Below are 12,663 nucleotides of genomic sequence, written 5' to 3'. Positions count from 1 at the left end.
GCTTTACTCACCAAACAATTTTTTTCTGCAGTAGATATTTATTCATCTTAATTGTGCTGGTACAGTTTATAAAGAGAAGTACGTAGCTTCGGTGGGTAGAAAGATTTGTAGGTACCATAAAGTGGGTGGAGAGATGGGAGGTCAGCCAGCCCCTCCCTACAGCTTTGCATCCCCAGTCTTAGGCCCTCCACTATGTAGGCCAAAAGTGGTATCAAATTCACCTTTACTTCATTTGGCACCGGTGCTCTTCATTGCCCAAGCGCTGCCATAATTTTTTTTCTAGGAACCGGAGCATCTACTTGCTCCGATGCCAGAACCAACAAAGCAATAAACTAAGCCTGATGCTCAAGGGAAGAAGCGGCAGTGAGCCAGGAGCAAGACGCTGCTAGTGGGGCAACTGTTGCTGATATATACTTGTTTATATGTGTGGGTCTGACCCCCAATCGATGCCCAATTCTTTCACAGTGTGCGAGCGGTGCTAAATATATTTCATCTGGCATCATCGTCTGCGTGGCATACTTTTCAGAGTTGTGGCATCGAACACATTGTGGAAGGCCTAATGTGTCTGTTTGCCGGTGTTTGTTGAACTTACTGAATAAGTGAAATTGTTGTTCTCATTGTAGTACAATTTGATGGGAAAACATTGCAGTTTAGTTTCTGCTGGTTTGGCAGATTGTTCTACTCTATTGAAGCCAAATATAAATATCAATAAGTTCCCATGGTTTCAATCATACCCTAAGATTCTACTTTGTTTGAGCCGCAGTTGAATTACTTGAGGCACCACGGCAGCGCAACGGAAATCCCCCTCCCTCCCGCGTCGCCCCTGTGCAGCAACCAGGAGGCAACCGTACTCTCGCCGTTGCCGCCAACCCTCCCTCCACTGCCTCCACCTCCCTCCCCGCTGCCACGGGGCAAAGCCCGGTGGGCGGCGGGGCATTTCGCGTCTTCTCGCACGGTGGGGCGGGTGCATGCCCCCCCTCCCCGGGGCTAGGGTGGGATGCGGGCGCCGGGCATCTCGATGTGGACGGGCAGACGCGACATGGTGCACAACCGTGTCGCCGACGTGGCAGGCGGCGTGGTGGCTGGCTGCGCCTTCAGCGACGGCTGGTTCTTCTGGTGGTGCGCTCGGGTTGGCCCCAGTCAGATCCGGCCCGATCTGGCTCTAGCACCACCTCCGACAGCGCGGGCTGGGTCCAGCAGGGCCACGGGCGGTTGGAGCTACCGTGCATAGGGGTGGCGGCGCTGGTGGAGTAGTTGTAGGTGGTGGTGGCGCGTGCGGGCTCCGGTGCACAGTTGGGCTTCCTTCCTGGTTGTGAATGGCGGCGTGCGGCGCGGGCGGGCTGTTCCTGGACCCCTCCCTGGCGGCGGCGATGGTGGATCTTCTCCCACCTTCGTCGGACGGGCGGTCGTCGGTGGCCCAGCATTGGGCCGCGCCGGTAGCAAAGCTGGGGCGAAGCAGGGTGCTTCGAGGGGGAAGGGCGGGTGGAGGGATGGGGCTTGGACGTGGTCGAGCCGCCGTCGGTGGCATCATGGGTGCCGGGAGTGGCCGAGTGTTGCGCCTCCCCTTCCCCTTTCCCCCTGGCCTGGTGCTTCGTGGCTGTTGTCTTGGTAGTGTCTGAGGCGGGACGGTCGTTGCCGTTTGCGGCGGTGGTGGGAGTTGGCTATGTCCAAAGCCATCTCCTTTGATGGTTCCGGAACGGTCTTGATGCAGGGCGGTGACCTTGGCGGTGGGAGGTGCAGCAGTCTCGGGCAGATTGCGCACCTCGGGTGCGGGCGGAGCGGGGGTGCGCCGAAGGGGTTGGTCCACGGGGTACATCACCTGCCAGTCTTTGTACTGGCCGACGGCGGTGGCGTCCGTGGACGTCGTTTCCTCCTTGCAGGCTTCGTCATAGTGCTCCTACTCCTTTCCGGTTACTCTGGGTGAAAACCTGATCTGCGTGATTGGACGGTAGCGACTACGTGGTCGTTCCCTTCTTTGGGGGCATCGTGTTGGAGTCCTCGCTCCGTTGTTCGTCGTCTCACCTCTCCTTGGTGATCGCTTTTGGTGGTCTCCGTCGACTCAAGCGATTCTTTATTGCTCATTTGTAGTGTGCTTGCTAGTCGTTGGAGTCGGTGCTCGGCACCCTTGAAACTGGCCTTGGGCGTGTGTGTTGTCTCTTGTGTGTGGTGTGGCGTGGCGTGAATTTGTATTAGCCTCTCAAATGTACCGGCGATGGTTGCTTTATATATCTCTATCTCTACCTAATAATAAAGCAAATTGGGTTTCCGCCGTCCGTCACGCACTTTTGCAGAAACCCCCTGCATTTTTCATGAATTAACCCGCAGTACACACATAAGTCATAACCGAACCGTTATTTTACATTTTTACGGAACCCCCCCTGACATATTAGATAATTCACCCGCCGATCATATATAAGTCAAACAAATGTTTTTCTAAATTATTCATATCTTTTAAACCGTAACTCCGATTTTAACATGTTATATATGAAAATTGCTTAGAAAAATGCGTAGAATCTGAATCTGATGTTATTTTGTTTGTTAAAATTTTTAAATATTATTTGGAAGATATTTAAGTCAAACAAATATTTTTCTTAATTATCCATATCTATTAAACCGTAACTCCGATTTTAACATGTTATATATGAAATTTGAATAGAAAATATGTAGAATTTGAATATGATGTTAATTTTACCTATTAAATATTTTAAAAGCAAACTTGTAACCTATAGGACACGTCCGTTTTTCTTTCGTACCACGACGATCTGGATTGCAAATAAACAACCACTAAAATCATAAAGAGACAAAAGAAAACATTGATAACCACACATGAGCACCTCTGAAATAACTGGCAGGGGAAAAATAACATTCAAACACACTTTGGTTTGTGTGAACACTGAGGCCACTGAGGGTGAGAAGGAGGATAAGCGGCAACATAAAAATGATGCCTCGCTAAAATAAAGTGCATGAACATATTATGATTATTGGATTAAGAGTGTGTGTTATTATTTTTTCTCCCGTTACAACGCACGGGCTCTTTTGCTGGTAGTATAAAACGAAGGAAACCCTTTTTCGTCGAAGTACTTGTGACTAGCTTGAATCTGATTATGGTCATCACTAGCCAAGCTTAGCTGACGTTGATAATCCATCCGATTCAAATGTATCAACACCACATAGGACAACCATGGTCTGCCAGGTCAACACGTGATACAGCCCTGCCCCTGCGCCCCTTCCATTCCACGGACGCAGCTTCAGTAAGTCCACAACGTCACTGAAGCTGCGTCTCCATTAATATTCCACCAACTCCACCACGAGTCAGTCGCCGCCTCCTCTTCTCATCTGAGCGGTTGAGCCGCCGCCGGCGCCCGGCGCCACCGCATTTCTCTCCCACCAGGCAGCCCCTCCGTCCTCGCCTTCCCACCGGCCGCCAACCGTCTTTAGTCTCGCCGTACGCAAGGAAGGAGAGAGGACCAGATCACCAGAGGAGCCGACCCCCGACCATCCGGCGTCCGCCCACCAGCCTGCGAGTCTTCGACTTCGACAGCATCCAACTCTCCACATCGCCAAGCAACTCAGCAGCGGCCGTCGGTCCATCTCGGCATCTCGGCGCTCGGCGGCGCGCGTCTTCTCCACTTCGCCACAACGTCTTCCACGGAGCACTCAAGTCAACGTAGTAAGCCCCCATCTCCCATTCTTTGTCTCATTTTTTTTTTGTTTCATTCTTCGTCCATTATTCTGTATGACTATCTGTACATGGTAAGTTGGATCTTGGATGCACTGTTCTTCAGTATTTGTTACTGATTTTATTGGATGCAACTGCAAGTATAGAAGAATTTTTGCGTTGTTATGCTGTCAAAAATTTTCTTTAAAATATGCATGCTGTCAATGTGTTCTGAAAGTGCATTTTGTGTGCACGGTACATAATTCGGTTAAAATCCAAAACTGAACCGAAAAATGGGAAACGTTGCGTACCGGCGGACCGGCCAAAGGTTCGGCCGGTCACGCACGCTCCGCTTGATTTTGCTTGATTCCATCGCTCAGCAATCCACGTTTGCATCGTTGGTTTTCCGTTACTTGGCCTATCACGTGCTCTTGGCCCACAACGGCCGCTCGTTTAGCCTTGCTCTTATTTTTTTTTTTGAGCGGCCTTTCTTTTATCTTCTTCACACGAGGAGCGCACCCAAGCCGTCTTCAAATCTTTACCTTCACCAACTGCTCGCCGAAGCTCCGAGGCGGGTTGGGGAACGAGCCGCAACCGCAGCCCGATGAAGCCGTATCCGTTTGTCGGCTATGTTGTCACCGTGCAGACCATGGCCATGCCCACACCATCATGGCGCTGCGAGCTCGAGGGTCGGCGGGGGTGCTGCATGTTGCAACCGCGGTGATTGTGTGCTGGAACCAACGTCGCGGCATGCTGGAACCAGCAACAATTTTTGCTGCATCGACTCATAGTGGAGCTACAACGCTACAGCGAGGACAACGACTTTTGTTGCAACTGTCATTGGATTTTGGTACAACCGATGAGAAAAAATGCTACATAAAATTCATGGCAGTGATGCAACCCGGGACGACGGCAACAATGATTTTTGCTGCAACCGCCATTGTCTTTTGCTACAACCAGCGAGTTTTTTTGATACATCCATTTTAATGGTGATTGCTGGTGGCCGTCAATCATACAACCCTGTGCAGCAAGCATCGACGATGGAAAAAAGTTTCGACCAGGATGGGAACAGCTTCAACTGACGGGAAAAAAGCTTCAACGGGTGTGAGTGGTGACGCTGAGAGATGCGGCCGGTGGCATGGTGGTGCTGCGATGGACGTGCTACGGCAGCGGCACGGTGGTGCTGCGATTTCACTGCGATGAGTTTTTTTTGTTGGAACCAGTATAAGCAGTACTGCTACAACCGGCACAACGATTTGATGCAACAGGCTAGGGCGGCCACCGGCGGCATATTTAGTTGGAGCTCGAAGGCCAAATGATGCAACCCGTTGGTGTGGCGGGCTACGACCAGCACCACGGCTTGCTTGAACCATCCGCACCGGGAGCTGGAACTGGAAGACGATGGATACGACAATCGGCAACGGCCGGAGTTGAAGGCCGCGACCAGACAGCGATGCTGCAACCTCCGAGGAGGAAGCGGCAAATATAGATGGCGCGAGCGTTGGTGCGCGGCTAGACGGAGGCAAGGCTGGAACCATCGCATGCCCCAGTGTTACAACTGTTGTAAAATATAGCTTCAACCCTAGATGGAAAACCTACAACCGGCACTGCCAATCACGAAAAGTTACAACCATTGACAAAAAATGCTCCAAACCTTAAATGAAAAAAGCTTCAACGAGACGATAGAGAAAGCTTTAACCAGGTGCTGCTCAAACGAAAAAGTTACAACCGTTTATAAAAGAAGCTTCGTCTGTAGATAGAAAAAGCTTTAACCAGCGAGAGAGAAAGCTCCAACCAGACACTATGCAACCACAACCAGAGAAAGGTTGCAACTGTTGACAAAGAAAGCTTCAACCAACAAGAGAGAAAGCTCCAACCAGACACAAACACAACCAGAGAAAAGTTGCAACTATTAACAGAGAAAGCTTCAACCTTATATGGAAAAAGCTTCAACCAGCAACCGGCTGGCGATAGAAAAAGCTTGCGACCGGCGACTGGGGCGTGGCTCAGATGAAGAAGCTGCATATTTGCTTTTTTTGCTGGAACTGGTGAGAAGAAAGTTTTCAACGAGAGAATCGATTTGCTGGAATTGGTGATTTTGATGCAGCTAGTCCAGGTCTGTTTACGAGAGCTCGCCGGTGGCAACTCTATGATAATTTCTGTCGAGGTCGACTAAGTTTAAGCTAGCTTAGGTCATCAAGTTCAGCGTGTGCACGGACGTCTGCTTGTAGATCAATTAAGATGCTTGTCTGTCTGCTTGCAAGTTGACTACTATAGATCAATTAAGCTGCTTGCCTGCTAGCAAGTTAGCTTTGCACGTAGGCGCATGCGCGTGCGCCTGCTACATGGGTGGCTTGGGTGATCGACGGATGCCAGTGGCCGGCCAGTGCCGGCGAGCTGCGCGGGGTACCCTTTATGTGCGTGCGTTTAGATCGAAGGTTCAGACCAGATATATGCAGAGGAAACCAACAAGACGCGCCGAGAAAATATGACGACGCAAAGCCGCTTAATCTAGCGCACGCGCAGACCGACCGGCCGAAATTGGGCCGGTCGACCGGCGCCTAGCGTTGGCCCCGAAAAATCGGTTAACCGGAATTTCAGTTAGCTGAATTTTAGTGTCAAATTCGGTTTCCACTTTTCCAAACCGAATTCACAACAACAACAACAAAACCGAACAGCAGAAACTGAAATTTCGGTTTCTACCGAACGCCTAGGCCTAGAGAGAAGATGGAATGGTTAGCCAGTTTGTCATATTTATTTCTTCCGCATTGTTTCTCTTTTCATTCCACATACCGCATATATGTTTGGTCTTTGCTGTATATTTAGCCAGCAGGAAGTGGTGTCATAAACAAAACATTGGATACTTCCTTGTTGAACATGCCTAGTTAAAGGTAAAAAGGAAGTATATTATTTAATCAGGTGTTTTGCTATTTTCAAAAATTCAGACTGAATCATCCAACTTATACTCGTCAGGTGGTCCGAGGCACAAGGAATCTAGCATGTGATGGAGCATTTGATTGAATTATACAGCGGGTGGGAAATCCAACTTCTTGTACTGCTCAGCTTCACATTGCAGTCGTTCCTCTTCTTTGCTGGCAGACTGCGGCGCCGAAGCAGCAACAGCTTTCTCAGGCTCTGCCTCTGGGCAGTTTATTTGGGGGCAGACTTGGTAGCAGTGTATGCACTGGGCTATCTCTCTAAGCGCCGAGATGTCACCATTCAAACGAACATACTTACAAGAACCCAACCACTAGCTTTCTTTTGGGCACCATTCCTCCTCATCCATCTTGGTGGGCAGGATACCATCACTGCTTTCGCCATGGAGGACAACAACTTGTGGTTGAGGCATCTGTTGAATCTGGTGATGCAAGTTTCCCTAGCTTTATATGTTTTTTGGAAGTCCATTGGTAAACACAGTGCGAACCTTCTGCTTGCGGGTAGCTTTGTGTTTGTTACTGGAATTATCAAGTATGGAGAAAGAACATGGTCTCTCAAGTGTGGCAGCCTTCAAAGTCTTGAGAGCTCAGATGCACTGCGTTACAAAAAGGAATTGCCTGAAGGAATCTCTGGTGATGGTGGCGTTGTTCGTGCTGCTCTGGATTCCATGCCATTTGTCCTTGATGTCTTGGCCGAACGCAACTTGCTTGATCTCGGCAGAGAATATATGAACAAAATAGATGACCCTGAGCAAATGATACGGATGGTGAGGCTTCAGCTTGGCATGATATACGACGATCTCTACACTAAGTCTCTTGTGCTCAGAACGTGGAGTGGAGTTATACTTAGATGCATCTCTCAGGCCTCGGTAATAGTTGCCTTTGTGCTCTTCCATGCAAGTAGCAGAGACAATTATAGCAAAGCTGATATTGCCATCACCTATTCGCTATTTGTGGGTTGTTTTTTCTTTGAAGTCAGTTCAACGTTTGTTTCCATGTTGTCACCTTGGACATGGGCATGGTTTAAGGTTAGAAGGTGTGATGCACTCGCCAGTTTGTGGGTTTTCTTTTGCTCTGACATCGGATATCCAAGGACGATGAAACAGCAGCGGTGGCCAAATTTGATTGGACAGTACAACTTAGATAGCTGGTTGACTGACAGCGGCCCGCAGCAAAGCATAATAATGGCTGTGTTCAGAAAGTTGTTAGTGGGTTTGTTGGGTGTCAAAAAGAAGAAAATATTTTGGATGAGCAAGCTATTAGACACCGGTTACGTGGATGTGGGTAGCAAGATTGTGGAGTGTGTTGCAGAAGAGATTAGTCTCTTGACGTTTGACTCCGATGTTGATAAACCCAATGAATGGCCAAAAATTGGTTCCCTGTTGAAAGAGGCATCAGAACTTTTTGCTAATGATTTTGGTATGGCAATTATCTGGATGCATGCAGTTACTGAGTTGCTTTTGAAAAAATGTGAATCTTCCCATTCGGATATAGAGGTTCATGGTACAAGTGAATTCGGTATGATGATTTTGGTATGTTGGAAGCTATCCAAGTACATAATGTACCTTTTCGTTCACCACCCTTCCATGCTGCCGCTCTCTATCAGCCCAGCACCTACCCTGGCTCAGGCTCACGAAGTATATGATGATTTCACCAAGGATAGTGTTGAGTTGGAGGTAAGCAAGGAAACGGTGGAGGAGGTAGCACGCATGTGGACGCGGCTACTTGTTTACGCTGCTGGCAAGTCCAAGGCGGCGCCGCATGTTGCGCTGCTGAGCAGAGGAGGAGAGCTCATCACATTCGCATGGCTAATCATGGCCCACTGCGGGTTTGGGGATACTCGCGTTAGAAGACTTCAACTTACCAATATTGATGCCCACATAGTGAGAGAATTAGATTTTACACCGCGACACCTCTTCAATCTTCCCATGGAAGATCAGATATCGGACGCTGCTAATCGGTAAGTGCGTTTGACCACTTTTAATTTTTTTATTCCTTAAACTAGCTAGATCAGAAAAGATTGCTCCATGGACCTTTTATTTTCTTGTTTCGTTTTTATTTTGAAAATCAGGTCAAAATTGGATGATGAGAACGCGAGTGGGATGACGACTAAGTCTGATCGCTTCGTGGTTGGTAGCCGTAGCTTTCCATGAGGGTCCGTCCATATGTGGTTTTCTTATGTGCTCGTTTATTCTCAGTAAGGTTCATCTTGCTTGGTCGAGCTATTTTCTGCTTATTATGTCTGTGTATGTAATTTTAAATTGTGGAGTTTATTCAGCGGACTTTTGTGCTATTCACTGAATTATGATGTCACATTGTGGAATTTGCAAAATTATGAGGAATTAGAAAAAATGCATCTCACATTGTGGAATTTTATTAGAAAACAAATACTCCCTCCGTCCGAAAAATCTTGTCCCTCGAATGGATGTATCTAGCACCAAGTTAGTGCTAGATACATCCATTTGAAAGACAAGCTTGAGACAAGTTTTTTCGGACTGAGGGACTTATACAAATGAATGACTGGGGTACAAGTACCAATTAATTCCCATGATTTGGATTGTAAGATTCCATCTAGTTTCAGCTACAATTATCAGACTTTAGACTAGCTTGAATTAGATTGTGGGCCAATACTACATAGGACAGCCTTGGTATAAGAGGTCAACACAATACATCTAGTGGGTTCACTCTAATGTCCTTAGGATTTTTCTTTTGTTTGAATAATTCTAGTTCGAGATAAAGGCTGCACAACATGTCCTCTCCATGTGCGAGCAAGGCATGAATACCCAAGATATTAGCTGTGCTAAACTAACACTCTGTACAACCTTGTGAAATCTGAATATATGAGTGCATGAAGATTTATCTGTCAGTTTTAGGGCTATGTTCCACTTTTTTTCCTCTTGCAGTTGATTGTTCTGCACAGACAAATCCGTGTTCTGGGATGTTCCAGGGCTCCTTGTTAGAATATTTCCATGTCTAGTTGATCATTTCTTCCACTATGGGTTTAACGAAATGGCATTCCTTAATAGTGATGATGAGAACTACGACAACAGTATATTAGAAAATTCAACAAGATTGCGCTACCGAGATTCGTTGGTCACTTCAATTTGTGTATGAGCATGTTTGTTTACGATAACTTAAATAGATAGTGGTGTGGGTATAGGCATATGACTTCATGCTTATCATTAATGATGACACATTTTCTCTCATGTCATTGCGGTGTTTGGCCATTAGTCCTTCAGAAAAAAAGGGCTATTATTCTATTTGTTTCTTTTCACTATTGACATGTGGCTTACATTACTAAATAGACTAAGTGGTTTAAGTGTAATGAGGATGAGGACTCCATTGTGTACGATGTTTTCTTATCATCTTTTATCTGCACTCACAAACCATGTTAGAACACAAGGTGTCATTGCTGATCCCAGCTGCTATTTTATGGTCATCCATTGTGACTTGACGACATGAAAGTGAACAATGAAAACTCCTACCTCTGGCTATTTATAATGTCGCAGTCTCTCTTTAATCTTTTGAACGACCTGCCCTTTTCCTACAGAGTTTCTTTGGAGCTCTCCTGGTATTCTGCATTAGTTGCTCGATTAGTCAATGATGCTCTTCATGAAGCACACACTATATACTTATGCAAACATTGTATTTTTCTTGCTTTGGAAGTGTGAAAAAAATTTAGAACGCTTGTGTGTGATTGTTGGACTGATTATTCTGTTGTTGTTGCAGTGGATTCTCATTTAGAAAGTTGACGTATGGCGTGCTTGGATGCATTTTGTTCTTTCCATATTTGCCTATTGGAAGCATAAGAGCATGTTTGGGTTGGAGGAGATATAGATTCAAATCCAGGTTTTGCTTATGCGACCTACCTCATCCAACTACTAAGAGCAAATTCTGTACCAATTTTCCATATTTGCGGAGAATGGATGGCTAGATAAGATGGCCCGGGGGCACCTGCTCTAAAACATGTTTTCGAACAAAAAGAGTCCACTTAGTTTCAGCTGCAGTTGTAGTACTTGATACTAGCTTGAATCTGATTGAGGTCGTCACTGGCCAAGTGTAGGTGATGTTGATAGTCTATTCCGATTTCAATGTACCAACACTACATACTACAACTGGTGGTGTGTATGCGTCGATAAGAATGCCCATATGTTCCCCCGATGCGTGCAGGGCCGTTGGGATTGCCGTGGAGAGCGATGAGGAGAAGAGCAGGCACTTCGCCTGCAGGCTGTGATTTGGAGAGACGGGAGGTAAGTCTCCCTCTAAAGCTTTGCATTCCTAGTCTCTTTTTTTTAGAAAAGGAGGAGGACCCCCGGCCTCTGCATCTGCACGATGCATGCAGCCACTTTATTAATTATTTAAGCAAGACCTTACAAAATCATGCAACAGTAAGTCGAAGCCACCGTCTAGGCAACAAAAGTGTCGCTACTCCTATCCAAATGATGAAGGGATGCTGATAGTCTGGGTCTAATACCAAACAGACCTCGCAGCCATACCTAACATCTAAGACCTGAGGTCCCAACCAGGACGCCTGGCGGCATGGGCACCCACCAGTCCGGCGTGCTCCTCAACCAGGACGCCTGCCGGGTATGAGGCCGCCGCAGCCACCTGCCACCAATCCATGTTCAGAGCTGTACTGCTGCATGAACCTTGCCCAGTCTAGCTGCCGCCGATGCCACCATGACGCCAGACAGCGTCGACCTCTTGCGCGAGTCCATCATCGCACATCAGATGCCTAATCTCCAGAGTGTCGTGCCATCGAGATCTGACACCATTAATGTGTGTGATGAAGCACCGCTCCTCCTCTTGTCACCTCCAGCCATCACTTGCTCCAAAATGATGCCCCCCATGAGGGAAAGCGCTACTAAGAACGCCATCATCGTCCGATCCGGGAGACCCAGATCTAGGGTTTCCCCTAGAGCATCCCGAGCCTGATGAAGCAAACTGCAACGACGACGCCTCGACAAGGGAACGGCATCTAAGACGTCGTCATCGTCCGCCATGACCATAGTCGACGCGATTTTCATCGGCAGTTGCTCCACCAGACATGCGCCGCCAGCGTCGCTAATCCCTTCAACCGGAGTAAGCTCCAAAATGATGCCCTGAAGAGGGGTTACGACGCAAAAGCACTGCCATCGCTCGATCCCGAGGATATCTAGGGTTTCCCCCGGAGTTGCCCGTGCTGCCAAGGACCAGAAAAGGGAAGAATCTCTGCGGATCCGTCCAGCTGCCGACGAGCCGCACCCACCACCGCGCCGACGGCAACCCAGTGACCAAGGCCCACGCATGGACCCAGATCCGGCCGTGCCACCGCGAACCCATCTGGTCGTGCCGCCGCCGTCCCTGGCGACCGCGACGCATCAGACCATGAAGCCGCCTGCCGCAGGGGCGCCGGCCCGCGCCAGCCCCACACGAGCGGGAGGACCACGAGTCCCCGCCGCCGCCAGCAACGGCAAGGCTTCGCCTGGCCGTGCCCTTGGGCGGCGGCGAGGGAGGAGGAAGATGAGAGGTGGAGTCCGGCGGCGATGGGATCTGGGAGCCTCCCAGCCACCACGCGGGGGGCACGCGTGGATGAGAGAGAGTCTATCGGGAGCTCTTAAAAATGGGGGAGAATTTCACTTCCCCGACCTCTGCACCAACTAGGGATGCATACAGCCATTTTAGTATGAGTACCAAGATAAACATGTTCCTCAAAATTTTTTTAAATGAGTATCAAGATATTTTTTGATCGGTGGTTCCACCACACACCAAACTCAATAAATGGGGGAAAACCGCATCACCTGTCAATTCTAGAAATTGAACTCGGATCGTTAGGCTGCACAACTGCATGCCCAACCACTGAGCCAAGGCTCTCTTTGCATAAAAATGGGAGAGATTTTCACTTCCCGGTCTCTGCACCAACCAGGGATGCATACAACCATTTTAGTATGAGTACCAAGATAAATATGGTCCTCAGAATTTTTTTAAATGAGTATTGAGATATTTCTTGATGAGAGGTTACACTAAACACCAAGCTTGATCCTCAATAAACGGGGAAAAACCCCTGTGCATCACCTGCCAATTCTAGGA

General features: G+C 48.1%; 1 protein-coding gene across 1 annotated transcript; it reads left to right on the top strand.

The window, feature by feature from the left end:
- Window positions 1-3,349: 3,349 nt before the first annotated feature.
- Window positions 3,350-10,641, top strand: LOC119310120. The gene is made up of 4 exons (XM_037585963.1): window positions 3,350-3,670; window positions 6,632-8,554; window positions 8,666-8,791; window positions 10,324-10,641. The coding sequence occupies exons 2-3, from the start codon at window positions 6,663-6,665 to the stop codon at window positions 8,745-8,747; spliced, it is 1,974 nt and encodes a 657-aa protein (XP_037441860.1). The 5' UTR covers window positions 3,350-3,670; window positions 6,632-6,662; the 3' UTR covers window positions 8,748-8,791; window positions 10,324-10,641.
- The last annotated feature ends 2,022 nt before the right edge of the window (window positions 10,642-12,663 follow it).

Source organism: Triticum dicoccoides, chromosome 1B (assembly GCF_002162155.2).
Source record: "Triticum dicoccoides isolate Atlit2015 ecotype Zavitan chromosome 1B, WEW_v2.0, whole genome shotgun sequence".
Taxonomy (NCBI): Eukaryota; Viridiplantae; Streptophyta; class Magnoliopsida; order Poales; family Poaceae; genus Triticum; species Triticum dicoccoides.
This window is presented reverse-complemented; position numbering and strand designations above follow the sequence as displayed.